Consider the following 15,565-nt stretch of genomic DNA (forward strand, 5'->3'; position numbering starts at 1 on the left):
AGGAGCAGGGTATGCTGATGAGGAGGTGTGAGTTTTAGAATAGATTTTATCTTGGAGAATGATGAATTTCTGAACTTCATGAAATCCAGGAGATATATATTGTTTTCCTGGTTTTATACCAGTTTATATGTCTTCCTATGCTTTTCTGAATTTGCATCAGTTTACATGTCTTCCTATGCTTTTCTGAATTCCTTGTATTCTTTGTTTCTTGTGGCCCAGGAATATTACAGTTACATTATTATAATAATTTAATATTACATGTAATTCAGTATTACACAAATTATACTCAGGTACTGTCCTTATTTGATGGACATCTAGGTTTAGTTCTTTTTTCCCAGCTCTTTGCTACTACAAAAGGTGCTGCTATTCATATTTTGATGTTTTTTTTTTCTTTGAGCTCATTAGGGTATACTCCTAGCAGTGGTATCTCTGAGTCTAAGGATATAGCTGTTTTTTTCACCTTTTTTTTTTTAGCATAATTCCATAGATGGACCAGTTCACAGCTCTAACAACAGTATATTAATGTGCCTGTTTTTTGCATAGCCCCTTCAACGCTGTTTATGTTTTTTCCATCTTTATCAATGTCTTACGTTATGTAATAAAAGTCTCTATCTTTTATATTGTTACAGAAGTCCAAGAATATGTGAAAATTAATTGTCACATACTTGAGATAATCAGATGGTTTATAACTTGAGGACCTATCATTAAATCAGCTTTTGTTTCTTCTTTGATTTTAGCTCCATCAAAGCCCTTGAAATCCTCTGAGGATCATCTGAAATCTGAAAACCTTCAGCTGTCCAATTCCTTCAACTACAGCATGTTGCAGCATTTAGGCCAGTTCCCACCCCTCATGCCCAACAAGCAGATTGTGGGATCAAATAGCAACAGCCAGCCAAGTTCTGGGGGGAACAAGCCTACTATGTCCTACGCAAGTGCTCTACGGGCACCTCCAAAGCCCAAACCTCCACCTGAACAGACGAAAAAGAAGAGTGACCCTTTGTCTCTGTTTCAGGAGCTTAGCTTAGGTAGTTCATCAGGTAGCAATGGCTTTTATTCCTATTTTAAATAATCAGTTTTTTAAAAGAGAGAATGTTTCCTTTTTTGTTTGTGTCAGTAGGATTAATATAGTTGGGCTTCACCTGTAGTTGCAACTATTCCTTTGTTTATATTAGTAAATATATCCTTACTTAATGCTTTTGCTGCTAGACTTGAAACTAATTTTTTAACTTTATCCCATTATTTTGCATTTTCAATGTGGGTCAGAATTTTGACAGCTTTTATGTAGAACAACAAATATTTTTAAATTTGTGTAATGTTACATATATGTTGCGTTAAGCTAGCAGCTAAAAGGTTAATTGTGCAACTATTAAAAAAAAAGAAAAAAATTATCTAAATTGTATTTAAAAAGAAAAAAAATTGTAAGTAGCATTTACATTTATTCAATAACATTAGTATACAATGCTGGGTTTCTGTACCAGAAATGGCCAGTTGATGTACAAATGTATGTTACTTTTGCTTAAATTCATTTTAATTTTTTTAAATAAAGGGGCAGCATCTTCTAAATACTTTCAGTTTTATCAGTTTTTTTGTGAAAGGATGCTGCATTCTAAGACTTTTATAGTTTTAGATTCTGTATGATGTGGTATTGTAATCTCCATCCACTGTAGGATAGAGTTAAAGGTATTCTTTGCAGACACATTGAGTATACCACTGTTTTTTAAATATGCAAAAAAGCATTGGTGTACTTAATGCCCTCTTTTATTTTTGGGCAAGCTACTATTTCAGGCTTGTTTTTAATGTTAATTTGATAGATTTTTAAAAATGAATCATGAAGCTGAAAATAATTTTTAGATATTGGTGCTTAGTAGAATTAATAATTATTTTAAAAAAAAACTGCGTGAGCTTAGAAAAATATGTGGGTCTTTCCCCCCACTCTGCTTGTATAAATGTTTGTAATTTGGCTTCCCCTTTTCCCCTTCCCAGTGGTATAAAGAGTTATGCCACTTTGGGTTTTTTTTTCTTCTCCAGTGAAATTTTTGGTACATTATTTGATGTTTACATTAAAATTTGACATTATATATGGAATTCAAATATTTGCTAACTATTTTATTTGAGGAACATTATTGAAGAAGAGGTATAATGTTTGCCAAAGTTGTATCCAAATTTGGCTAAATCTTCATTATGACAAAAAATGATCCTTGTGTTTTCATGTGAATTAGTTATTCATAAACACTCCATGGATTTATCCTTAAAGATTAAATTGAAATAGATATCTTAAGTATTTCACAGCCTATAAAACATTTTAAATGAACTTTGGACAAAATCCAAAGAAAAGTTTAACCTTTAGACATTGTGGTCTTGTACACTGTCCATCCTTTAGAAGTGATACCCTAAATTTTAATGTTTTTTGTCTAATGAGAATGGGAAGTATTGCAAGTCAACTTAGCCCACATGGCAAAGTATTCAAAAAACATTTGCTTATCCAAGGACTGTTTTTGAATTGACAATCCTTTGTTGTAGAAACACATTTATAAAGTTGAACTGGCAAGAAGCAAGGGTCAAAATAATTTCTCTCCTTTGATTTCTCTCATTTGAGTGGACTTGAGTTTAACTAAAAGTCTGTGTGATCTCTGCCTATTTTTAGAGTTGGAGAGTTCCTTTGGTTGAAAGTCAGTAAGCTACAGAAAAAATGAGCAGTGAGTGCAGTTTCACCTTGCAAATAATGGGTAATCAACTCATACTCAGTGGCCTGCACAATTTTGAAGGATTGGTATAAATCACATTTGGAATAGCAGGCCAGTGAGGTACAACACATTTTCCATTTGTGAGCCAAACTGAGCAGACATAGCCATATAATTTATTTCTTATGAACAATAATGTAACCAAAAGTAAAAGAATAAAAACAACCCTTTTCAAATATGATGAGCATTTCCAGAATATAGTAAGAATTTTAAAATGTGGAATTTTTATGTTCCTGGTCTACAGTTATTTGTGAATGTGAATTTTCTAGCCTGTGATGATGTCCTTATAAAATGTGCAAGACTACAATGCGTTAGATTTCAAATGCATTTCCATAATACTAAGATAGCACTGTAACTTCAGGGTTTTCAGCTCTTGGAGTAATCTCTTTATTCTGTTTACCATACTTGAACATTAAAAAGAATCAGTTGCTAATTTTTGTTTATTTGTGACTTAGTTAACTAGTTCCCTGGAAGAGACCACATGCATGGCCTACCAACTTATGCAAATATACTGATAATCAAAGCTTGTGATAAAGAAGCTATTGTGAAAGTTGAGGTGACAGATCCATTCAAAGTGCTATTTCAGAAATTTTGCAATATGTATGTATATATGTATGTGTATACATATATATATACACATATGTATGTATGTATCTAAAGCACATATAATACAACATTCCAGCAGTGCAAATGTTTTTCAGTAGCAGATACTTGATTTTCAGTTTGTTTTCATAGCCAAGGATGCTGTTTCCATCTAGTGTTTGTTTTTTTTTTTTCAGGGATCTGCACTAAAAATTTATTTTAACCTTTAACAAGCTTACTCTTTAACCTTTATCATCACTATTTAATGCCTGCTTTCATACCACACTCTTCAGTAGATTGTTATTGAGTACAAAGTAGCTTCTAAAAAATTTGAACAAATGTTTTTAATAAGCAAAAAACAAATAGCCTCAGACAGTTTTGGAGGTGATGTGTGGCTGTATTCTCTAAATATTGATTCTGTTTGTCTGGTGTTTGAGAAGTAGTACAAACACCTGTGAATAAAATAAAATCTGGAGATATAAATATTGTCAGGTTCAGTCTTTTAGCTCTTAGACTTAAATTAAGGGCAAAGATATCCTTGATAATAGCCCTTCAGTAGTACCAAGTGCTACCAGTTCATTGTCTTTCCAGGGCAGATTTTTCTCAAATGAGGTAAAGTGTTCATTTGTCTTTGTACTTCTGCTCTTTGTAGCACTCTGAAGTTTCTAATATTTCTTGCCAAGAAGAATTTTTATTCATTTTACTTTTTAATTTTACTTCTACATGAAAATTTAAAATTCAAATGTCTTTTTTTCAATTACTTTTGTGAAATAAAATTTTCATGTAGAATTTTTTTTCCTAATCTAAACATGAATTTTAGCAAGTATGAAGTTCATTCTGTCACTCTTGCATATATATATGTAAATGTATACATATATACGTATATGTATATATATGTATATATGTATATACATATATGTATATATGTATACATATACGTATATACGTATATGTATACATATATATTTTTTCAATATCTCTTAAGGCTTTGCTTTTTCCGTGTCCTTCCTTTTTCAGATTGTTGCAGGAGGACTTTCTTTGGGGGGGAGAGGTAATTAATGAAATAGTTCATAACTATTTAAACTTATTTGACCTTATTTTTTTTCCCTCACAGATATACTTTATTCTATCCCTTTTTGTGTTTGTATAACAAAGTGCTTTGTGCAGCTTTTGCATCAGAGGATCTAGAACACATTCAGATTCAATGTAAGCATTAACTGCTTTTCTCAAAGAATTGCAGATTTAATAAAATAATAAAAAATCCTACTGTATACACATAATCAATTACATCATAAACTCAAAGACCTATTTATGGGAACATTTCCCTGCTAGATTTGCTGAGAAAGTTATTGGAATTTCCTAGCTTTGGGTATAATTAGTATCTCAGCCTTAATATTGAATTATTATAGCCAAGTTGACTTCCTATTTTAATACTTTCTATGTATCTCAGGAGCAAAATTATAGGCTTATGTGAATTTTCTTTTGTATTCTATAGTGGAGGCTTGTCAGGGAGTGGACAGAAGATTTCAGGGTGAATTCTTGTATTTTTATTACTGTTAAGTAAACAACTTACTAAATAATACTTTAAAGGATAGACACCCATTACATAACATTGTTTCATATTGGAGTTGATAGAAAGGAGACGCTGAGAAAAAAATAGACAAAGTGAAAAATTTTAATGAATCAAAGAATGTAATTTTCTGCCTTAAAAGGGTATCCGGTACACTTATCAGTTCCCTCTTTTAATCCTTAGAACACATTTTGTCCTCTTCTTTTGGACATTTGGTTCTTCCTGAGTTGACCTTTGATATGCAGAAAACTTACATATCTACTACCATCTTATATATTCCCCTCCTGCGCCTTAAAGAAAAATTTCAGAGTCCAGTTTTTACCTTCCGTTATCTTATATGATCAAGATATGAACCATCTCTGGAAACCAAGAGTAATGAAAATGAACTAGCCACAATTTTTATTTTAAAAAATCACCGGTAGATTCACCTCTAGTGACATCTCAAATGTCTGCATTAAAGAGAGAAGAGGAAGAATAACGCTAACTTAGAAAAATGTTCCTTTTAGTAGAATTCTCCTATTTCTTCTTTAATCAAGATTAGATGCACATTTGCTGTGATTCTACTGCATGCTGCTAAGCTTCCATTTGCTGCCTTCATCCCTGCTTCATATGCAATTCTGAAGCTCTCATTCAATTCAGTGAAATTTACTAATATTGTCTCTTATTAAATAAGAGATAAATAACATTCAAAAAATGATACACATCCTTTCTAAATCAGAATGCCAAATTGAATGTTTGTTTTTTACCCATTGAGACATTTAAACATTTTGACACTAATCTGAACGTGAAATTTAAAGAGGCAGATTCATGCTGGGGTGACAGAATTTTCTTTGTCAGAAATGACACTGAACTTAGAAAAGTAAATTGGTGTTGACACTGTCATATATGAAAGAATTATGATAACTAGAACTATGCATATTTCAATAGTTTCAGGTGTCTGAAAGTTGTTAGACCATCAGACGCATCTTCATTTATAGTTTTCTGAACAGGGTTTGTTTTGGTACAAAAACTGGCATAAAGTCAGTAAGTCCCAATCTATGAGTTCATTCATTCACCCAAGTGACATTTTTTGTTAAGTATTTGGAACACTCCTTGAGACTTTCTACCTCCTATATAAAGTATGATCCATTATCTCTTCTGTTTCTTCATATGCATTTGACTGGGCAGGCATCACAGAATTTCAGAGTTGAAAGAGACCTCATTGGCCATGTATTCTAACCCGGAAGTACCTAATAGGAGCAGGAAAAAAGCGAGCCAGTTTAAATTCTTGTCTCAAGATGGATTGATTTTTAAAATAAATTATGTCTTCATTCCTTTCAAAAATTAAAAAAAAAACAGACCAAAATAATCGTATTGCCCATGTTTCTGAAAAATCAAGAATAAAGACCACATGATAAAGTTGATAGGATAGAAAATCTAGTAAAAACTAAGCCCTTGTTTATAAATCTATCTATCTTGAAGAGAAAATTATTAAACCTAAAGAGAATATTGAATATCTTATTTTCCACATTGCATTTTCAGAGTATGGCAAGACAAAGCTATTGGACCACAGTTGTTTCAGTAACTCTCATACTATGAACAGAATATTGACACAGAGATCTTTAAACTGATTGATTGTACTTTCTGGCGTGGTGCCACTGTGTATACTTGGCTCTCAGAGAGACAATAGTTGTAAGCTCTTACAATTTCAGGGTGACTCTGGTTTATTGCACACTATTATCAGTGCATTTTTCTGGAGTAGGGGAGGGAAAAGGAGAGGTGCAGTGTAGATATTGTTGCCTGGTGCTAAAATATGATTAGATCCTGATTTGTCTATAATAGAGGAGAAGCATCAACAGAAAAGCATTTTAAGTTCCTAAATATACTTGGCACTATACAAATGGATTATCCCAAATAACAGATAATTAGATAAATTACTTTTTAGAGTTCAGTTTTTATGTTTTTCTCAGGCTAATATTAAAATGTTTTACACTCCCTGGACACACACCAAGAAGTATTGGGATAGGTGATCCTAGATGTGGGTCATCCATAAAATCAACAAAATGTGGCAGATAGTTTAGTATTGACTTTGATTACTAAATAATGTTTTCATACATACACAGATTTAGGGAGCATGCCATCCACACACCTTGGATAAGTTAAGGTGTGATGAGAGGGAAACTGTAATGTAATCAAATGAGGTGCCTTACCTGTTTTAAGATTTTGTTGTTGTTTTTACTAACATTCACCCTGCAGTGAAATTTTGGTGGTATTAGGTGCATCTTCAAGTTTTTAGTTTGACTTTAGAGTTCCTGAAGCACTAAGAAGATTGTTTTAAGGTAAAAGGCTTATGAAAAGGCAAACAGTGAGCAATGTAGAATGCCTATCACTGTAGTCCTTTAAGAGCAAGATTAGTAATCTTCAGTGTGAAATTCTTACCTATTTAATGCTTTGTTTATCTTGGCCCACCAATGTGGATTTACAGTTTATCTGTACTGCTTTGCTGTACAAAATGTCTTGCATAAGGAACCTCTATAGGAAATTGGAAATGGAATGATTGTTAAATTATTTTATCTGTGCTGAAGGTGTTCTCCAATATGTCTAACCCCTAGAGCCACTTTCCTGTGTATTGCAAGGGTCTCCCTAGATTAGCTGGATTTGAAAATATGCAAGTGGAGTCCAATACTCACTTGCTTCTAATAAATCCAGATTATGAAGTTGTACTGTATTTTCTTTTAGTGTTGAGCATCTGTCTGACTTGGTTTTTTTGGAGACCTATTATCCCTTAAGTATTTATAGTATCCTGGGCAAATAGGGTGCTTGAAATACCTCTTGTCAAAATCATGAAGGTAGTAGATTGTATAATAGGGCGTTCATTATTCTTCTGATCCCCAAGCCAGTATGTTATCAAACGTGGCAACTTAAAAAACCAACGCCATGCAAAAATATCATTCTTATCCAGAATTGTTTAGCCCAATTCATGCTACTTTTTTGCATAGCAAGTTTATTGGGTGGTGTGTAGAAAAGGAACAATATAGCTTTGTGAGTGATTGTATGAAAACAAAAGTGGTAAGTTCCTGTCTCCTAAAAGGAAAACGTTTACTAGTTTTGAAGGTATCTAATCATGCTTTACTCGTAACGAAACAGCATCTAAATAATTTTGTTTTACCCCTGAGGTTAACTGGTACTTCATTTGAAAGGCTCCAAGACCCAAAAGAATTTATCTTTAAAAGTGAAAGCAACTTTGATGTTCCATAATAGTGACCTGACCCTAAAGCTACTCTGTAGAAATTTTTTAAGCTTAATTTTTAGATTGATTAATTTCAGCCACTTCGATTCCTCATGAAATGCTTTCAGATAATGGGGCTTACAGTACCTACAGTGTAATCATTGTCTTGGTGCAGTCTTTTTTGTTTTATTTTTAAAGTTTAATGATAACACAAAATGTATTTTCCTGCTACATTTCAAATGTATTTATAATAAAATACCTTTTTAATAATGTCATGATTATCTGTGTATTATGTGTGAACAAATTTCCTGTTTCTACTGCCTCTCAGATTGCTCAGGATTTAGGGTTTTCCCAGAAATCAAGGCAAGTCCTTGGATTTAAATAAAGTATTTTTAGGTAAAAATCCTTTTTAATAAAATTGAGCAGAAAATTTAGCCAAGATGCTGTATTTGGAAAGTTTTTACAGATTTGTGATTTTCCTTAAAACCTTGGAATACAGCAATATCAAAAAGTCTTGTTGACCTTCTAAATACTGGGAAATGTGAAAGCTTGAAAAATGTATTAGTGACCAGTAGACAATAAGCATCTTTCAAATAGTAAGTCATTTAACATAGATGTTTTGAATGTGAGAATGAATTGCTATGAATGAGAAATCACTTATCAATAGCTTGTTTTTGTGGACTAGGATTTCTTCCATAACTCAAACTGACATACATTCAGAGATGTGTGTGTGTGTGTGTGTGTGTATGTGTAGTACTTGACATTGGAATGTGACAGGCATTCTTTGTTGACTAAGAAAATGATGCAATCTATGCACAAAATGGCTCAGAGTTAAGACATCTTGTTTTTGTTGAAGAGATAATTATCTGAGTCTGCTGTGATGCAATTTTGAAGAGCTGTAGCAAGTTATAGAATGCTTTATGTGTTCTGGCTATTTTATTTTTAATGTCTGATTAAGCTGGCACCCTAAATCAAACTTGAATGTAATAGGCTTGAATTCTATAGACAGAATAGTCTGTTTTTGATCAGGACAATAACTCTCATTCTTTGCAGTGAATTAGGATCTTTTAAACAAGGTCTGTCACTTGGCATCAGATGACATAAATCTATGAATTTAAGGAAGAAAACCACTTTATATATAAAATGGGGTGATTTGGAGGACTGCAAGAATTGGCCCTAGAATGAAGAAACAAATTCTAGAAATTCCCGTTTTCAGAGGGAAGATCCAAATTTGATATACTCAGGTACTTTGGTGCCCTTGGGAGCTTCTTTGTAAGAATGGTATTAATGGAAAAATAATTAATAAAACTAATCAACAAACAAAATAATTGATAAAACAATCACCATTTGTCAGAAATACTATAATATAATATTTGTATAATGATGTTCAGGACAAGCATGAGAATGAATAAGGGGCTTGGCTCAGTGGAAAAGAGGTCTGGAATTAAAGGTGGAATGCATTTAAATTCCTAAAACAGGAATATCTCAAATACATCAAAACTACATGAAAACTTACCACTAATTCATGATGATATAAGCAGTCTGAGATTTATGATGCTTAAGTCTTGTAGCATTGTCTTAATTTCTTTAATAGCTATATACTCTGTTTCCTAGAATTTAAAAATTCACATGTATGTTGTAGTTTATCAACAGTAATAATGACTAACATTTAAATGGTACTTTAAGACTTGCAAAGTGATTTACATTTATGTCTCAATAAGATATGTTAGATTGAAAAAGCCTACAAGAAAGCACGGTAGTCCAATTTATACACTGGTGGCATTTGCCAGAAGAAAAATTGAGAGCTCTGATAATCAGCCAGCAAGTATTAAGAATTTAATATGTGTCCAACATTGTGCTACTTACTGGGGGTATAAAGATAAAAATGTGACATAACCTGACCTCAAGGAGTTTATGTGTTCTGTAGTGGGGGGGGGGTGACATACATGAAAAACTAAATGAAATATACATAAATGAAATGCTTTCTGTATCTGGGTTCTAATTATGGTAGGAAGAATTAGGAAAATCCTTGTTCAGTTTGATGAGGGCCCTACTCATTTTAATGGGACAAGGAATGCCCCTTTGCAAGAAAGGGCTGCCAACCATGGAGCTAGACATATGCCCTAGTTAGCTAGCACTTTCCTAGGAGGATGCAGTGAACTCCTCACTGGTTCCCTGTGACTGGTGCTATGTTGAAGATGGTAGTTGACTGAGAATGGAAGCAGGATGGACTCTGGTCAGAGGAACCTATTTTCTTTGGTCTGTAAGAGTGAGGTATGCAAATAGCTCTACCTCTCTCCTTTTTTTTGGACACATCTCCATAAGCTCTTTCTACTTTAGACTTCCAACAAAGGATTGAAGGTAGAGAAAAGGATTGTCTTCCCCCTACCTAGCAGTGATGGTGACATAAAGCAGAAGTACATTTTACTGGGATATATTATCTTGTAAACCTGGGACTGAGACTGGAGTGCCTTAGACCTTGCAGTACTGGTTGCCTTCTGCCATTCTGTTGACTTTTCTGAGCACAGGCCAACAACTAAGTATACTGAGAAATTAACATTTCCAGTCTTAGCAGTTACCTCATAGGTAATTCCTAAGTCCCAGGGTTGGGTGCTGGCCACCTAGAAAAGATTTCTCTTAACAGCATGCTCTTTAGGGAAGAAGACAGTCAACAGGAGCACCTTGAAAGTAGAATAGAAAATTAATTTGGTGAGGATCCAGGAGATCTGGATGTTACTGATCTTCCATAATAATGTGAGTTTCCTGGTACAGGTCTGAGGTGAGTATGGAATATCTATTCAGCAGTCTCACAAAAGGTTTCTAAGTTTGTGGCTTGGGGGAAGATAATGTAAAGGACTGAGTGCTTTATGATTACTTGGATTTTTATTAACTTCTGTTTTCAAAAGAAGATGTATCTTATTTTCTCTCCCATTATCTAACCCCTACATTGATAAAGCAGTTTAAAAAAAAAAAAAACCCTGTTACAAACATGTATAGTCAAGTAAAACAAATTCCCAAATTGGCCAGGTCCAACAAAATATGTCTCAATCTGAACTTTTGAGTACATTACCTATCTTGAGGTGGGTAACATGTTTCATTGAGTCTTCTGGAAATTGTGGTTGGTCATTGTGTTGATCAGAGTTCCCAAGTCTTTTGAAGATTTTTGTCATTACATAAATGTTAGATGGTGGAGCCAAGATGATGAAATAAAGGCAGGGACCTGCCTGAACTCTTTCAAATTCCCCTCCAAACACATTTAAAATAATGCCTCAAAATGAATTCTAGAGTGGCAGAACCAATAAAAGGATGGGGTGAAACAATTTTATAGCCCAAGAAACAGGAGGTTGGCAGAAAAGGTCTGTCTCATTGGGGTGAGAGTGGAGCACAGTCCAGTGCAGGCCATGCCAGTGCAGGCCACGCCCCAGCAAGCCAGCAGCAGGCCTTGGGGATAACTGAATCATCAAAGGCAACTGAATCAGTGGCAGCAGATTCTGGTGTTCTCAGACCACAGACTGTAAGGGGATTGGATAACTGGTCAGAAGGAGATTACAGGGAGCCCTTTGCTGGTCCTTTGCAGAACTCTGCTGCATTGCTCATATGCAGTTCCAGGTCGCAGTCACAGGGCAAGGAGGAAAAGCACTGACACGCTAAAGCTTGCAGCCACAGGGGTACAGAGGCCCTGGTCACAGTTCCAGGGTAGAGAAGAGTGCTTGTGGCTGCTCACAGACAGAGCACAGGCCAAGTGACCACATTTCTCCTTGGATTATACCACCTTGGAAGAACTGAAAACTTACGGACCTCACAGAACTGCCTCTGAAGATGGCAGCACAAAAAAACTGAAGGTTAGAACTGTGCCCCCTCCTCCTTGGCAGAAGACGCCAACTTACACATAAAGTTAAAAGTCAAGAAACAGTCTGTGAAAATGAGCAAACAACAACAAAAAAGAATCTGACCCTGAGGAGATACTATGGTGACAGGGAAGATCAAAATACAAACTCAGAAGACAATAAAGTCAAAACTGCTCTATCCAAAGCCTCAAAGAAAAATGTGAATTGTTTCAGATCCAAAAACAATTCCTGGAAGAGCTCAAAAAGAATTTTAAAAATCAAATAAGAAGTAGAGGAAAAAATGGGAAAATAAATAGAGTGATGAAAGAAAATCATGGAAAAAAGTCAATGGTTTGGTGGTAAAGGAGGCACAAAAACAAAATACTGAAGAAAACACACCTTAAAAATGAAATAAGCCAAATAGTAAAAGAAGAACAAAAATCCACTGAAGAGCAGAACTTCTTAGAAGGCAGAATTGACCAAATGGAAAAAACATGTACAAAAATTCACTGAAGAGAAGAACTTATTAAAAAGTATGCTTTGCCAAGTGGAAAAAGAGGTACAAAAGCTCACCAGGCAGGGAAAACCAAGCCATAAACTCCAAAGAAGACAACAATATGAAAATCCCTAAAACCAAAGCCTCAAAGAAAAGTGCTAATTGGATGCAAACCAAACTGGAATTCCTGGGAGAGTTAAAGAGATGGGTGGAAGAGGAAATTTTGGGAAAAGAAATGAGAGAGTGATGCAAGAAAATTATGAAAAGAGAATTAAAAGCCTGGTAAAAGAGGTACAAAAATATCCTGAGAAAATAACACCTTGAAAAACAGAATTGGGCTAATGGTAAAAGAAGCACAAAAATTCACTGAAGAAAAGAATTTTTAAAAAGCAGAATAGGCCAAATGGAAAAAGAGGTACAAAAGCTCACTGAAGAAAATAATTCCTTAAAAATTAGAATTGGGCAAGTGGAAACTGATGACTCCATAAGGCATCAAGAAACAATACGACAAAGTTAAAAGAATGAAGAAGTGGAAGGAAACGTGCAGTATTTCATTGGAAAAGTAACTGACCTGGAAAGTAAATCAAAGAGAGATAATTTAAGAATTATAGGACTATCTGAAAGCCATGATCAAAAAAAGAGTGTAGACATCAGATTTCAATATATTATAAAGAAAGTTGCCCCAGTATCTTAGATCCAGAGGGAAATATAGAAATTAAGAGTCCACTGATCACTTCCTGAAAGAAATCCCAAAATGCCAGGAATACTATAGTCAAATTACAGAGCTCCTACGAAATATTGCAAGCATCCAGAAAGAAACAATTCAAGTATTGTGGAGTCACATAAGATTTAGCAGCTTCCATGTTAAAGAAATAGAGGACTTTGAATATAATATTCTGGAAGGCAAAGGAACTAGGATTAAAACCAACAATCACCTACCCAGCAAAATGGAGTATAATCCTTCAGGGGGAAAAATGGATATTTAATGAAATAAGGGACTTTCACGCATTCCTGATAAAAAGACCAGAGCTGAGTAGAAAATTGATATGGTAATGAACTGTTGCAGTTGTAAGCAATCCAGCCATTCTGGAGAATAATTTGGAATTATGGCCAATGGACTATACAACTGTGCATACCCTTTGATCCAGCAATACACTAGTAGGTCTGTATTCCAAAAAGATCAAAGGAAAAGGAAAAGGAAAAGGACCTATATGTATAAAAACATTTATAGCAAATCTTTATTTAGTGGCAAAGAATTAGAAATTGAAGGGATGCCCATCAATTGGGGAAGTGGCTGCATAAGTTGGGGTGTATGATTGTTATGGGATATTATTGTGCTAAAAGAAATGAGGAGGATGGTTTCAGAAAAACATGGGAAGACCTATATGAACTGAAGCAAATTGAAGTGAGCAGAACTGAAAGATCATTGTACACAGGGCAGCAATATTGTAATGATGATCAACTATGAAAGACTTAGCTATTGTGCTCAATACAATGATTCAAGACAATTCCAAAGGACTCATGATGAAAAAATGCTTTCTACCTCCAGAAAAAGAACTGATGAACTCTGAGTGCAAATTGAATTATAGTTTTTTCACTTTATTTTCTAATTGATATCATATTGCTTGCCTTCTCAGTGGATGGGGGAGGGATCTGAGGGAGGAAGAGCATTTGGAACTCAATTTTTAAAAAAAGAATATTAAAAATAAATATTCAATATTAAAATTTAAGAAGTAATGGTGATAATGGACATCCTTGCTTTATCCCAATCTTATGATTCCAATTACAGATAATGCTAGTTCTTGATTTTAGGTACATACTATTTACCATATTAAGGAAAAAGCAATTTATTCCTATGCTTTTTAGAATTTTTAACAGGAATCAGTGTTATATTTTTAACAGGAATCAGTGTTATATCTTGTCAAAAGCTTATTTTGTATCTCTTAATTTTGTTGCTCTTGTTATTAATATGGTCAATTATGTTTATAGTTTTCTTAATGTCTAACTAGCTCCACATTCCTAGCCTAGTCATAGTAGATAATCTTTTGATATATTGCTGTAGTCTCCTTGCTAAAATTTTATTTAAAATTGTTCATCATTTTCATTAGGGATATTTATCTATAGTTTTCTTTTTCTGTTTTGATTTTATCTGATTTAGATATCAAGGTCATATTTGGATCATAGAAGAAATTTTGTAGGAACCCATCTTCTCCCATTTAGTTTATATTAAATTTAATTGTTTTTTAAGAGTTTGACAGAATTTGATTATAAATCCACCTGGTCCTGGTTTTTTTTTTCTTTGAGAGTTCATATATAGCTTGTTCAATTTATTTTTTCTAAAATTGGGTTATTTAAGTTCTCTATTTCTTGTTCTGCTAATCTAGTCATTTTATATTTTTGTAACTGTTCATCCATTTCAATTGAATTGTCAATGTTACTGCCATATAAGTCAGTGAAGTAGTTTTTGATAATTTTACTTCTTCATTGGTTGTGAATTGACCCCTTTCATTTTTAATACTGATAATTTCAGTTTCTTATTTAAAAAAAAATCAGGTTACCTAATGATTTATCTAATTTGAGGTGGTCTACTTTTCTTAGCATGGATATGAGTACAGACTTTCATTTGGCATCCCCTGTGTACTGCAGGGATCTACTGAAGGGATTTTTGATCATTTGGTATGCTTATAGGGACCCTCAGGAAGGAACTTTCATCCAGACCTCCATTTAATATGTCCAATATTTCATAGGGCTCCCCTGGAGAAATTTTATCGAGAATGATTTGGTTTTCTGCTTAATAGTGAAGGAATGACTTCCATTTGATGCCAGGTCCTCAATACTACTGTGAAAAACAAACAAACAAACAAACCCTTGCATCATAGAAGCTCATCTGAGATTAATTTTGTTTCTTTGAGGGGGAAAGTTTCTTTCCCCCCCCCCTTTTTTAAATTTATCTGTTTTTGTTGTTGTCTTATTTTACTTTTGTTCTTTCCAAATTATTTGGGGTTGAAGAAGGCACTTTAAAATACCAAGACAGGAGGCAGCTAGGTGGCGCAGTGAATAGAGCTCCAGCCTTGGAGTCAGGAGGACCTGAATTCAAATGTGGCCTCAGACCCTTGACACTTACTGTGTGACCCTAGGCAA

The 15,565-nt window shown here is 34.1% G+C and overlaps 1 protein-coding gene across 2 annotated transcripts in view; it reads left to right on the top strand.

Annotated features, from left to right (window-relative positions):
- The window catches only part of HELZ (helicase with zinc finger), a 288,871-nt gene extending 280,500 nt beyond the window's left edge, over nt 1-8,371 (top strand). For both annotated transcript variants that reach the window (XM_021000986.2, XM_021000987.2), the window contains exon 31: nt 738-8,371. In XM_021000986.2, coding sequence (XP_020856645.1) covers nt 738-1,069 — 332 coding nt within the window. In that variant the 3' untranslated portion in view covers nt 1,070-8,371. The remainder of the gene's footprint in view (nt 1-737) is intronic.
- The last annotated feature ends 7,194 nt before the right edge of the window (nt 8,372-15,565 follow it).

Source organism: Phascolarctos cinereus, unplaced genomic scaffold (genome assembly GCF_003287225.1).
Source record: "Phascolarctos cinereus isolate Bilbo 61053 unplaced genomic scaffold, phaCin_HiC Scaffold_5;HRSCAF=322, whole genome shotgun sequence".
NCBI classification, from domain to species: Eukaryota; Metazoa; Chordata; class Mammalia; order Diprotodontia; family Phascolarctidae; genus Phascolarctos; species Phascolarctos cinereus.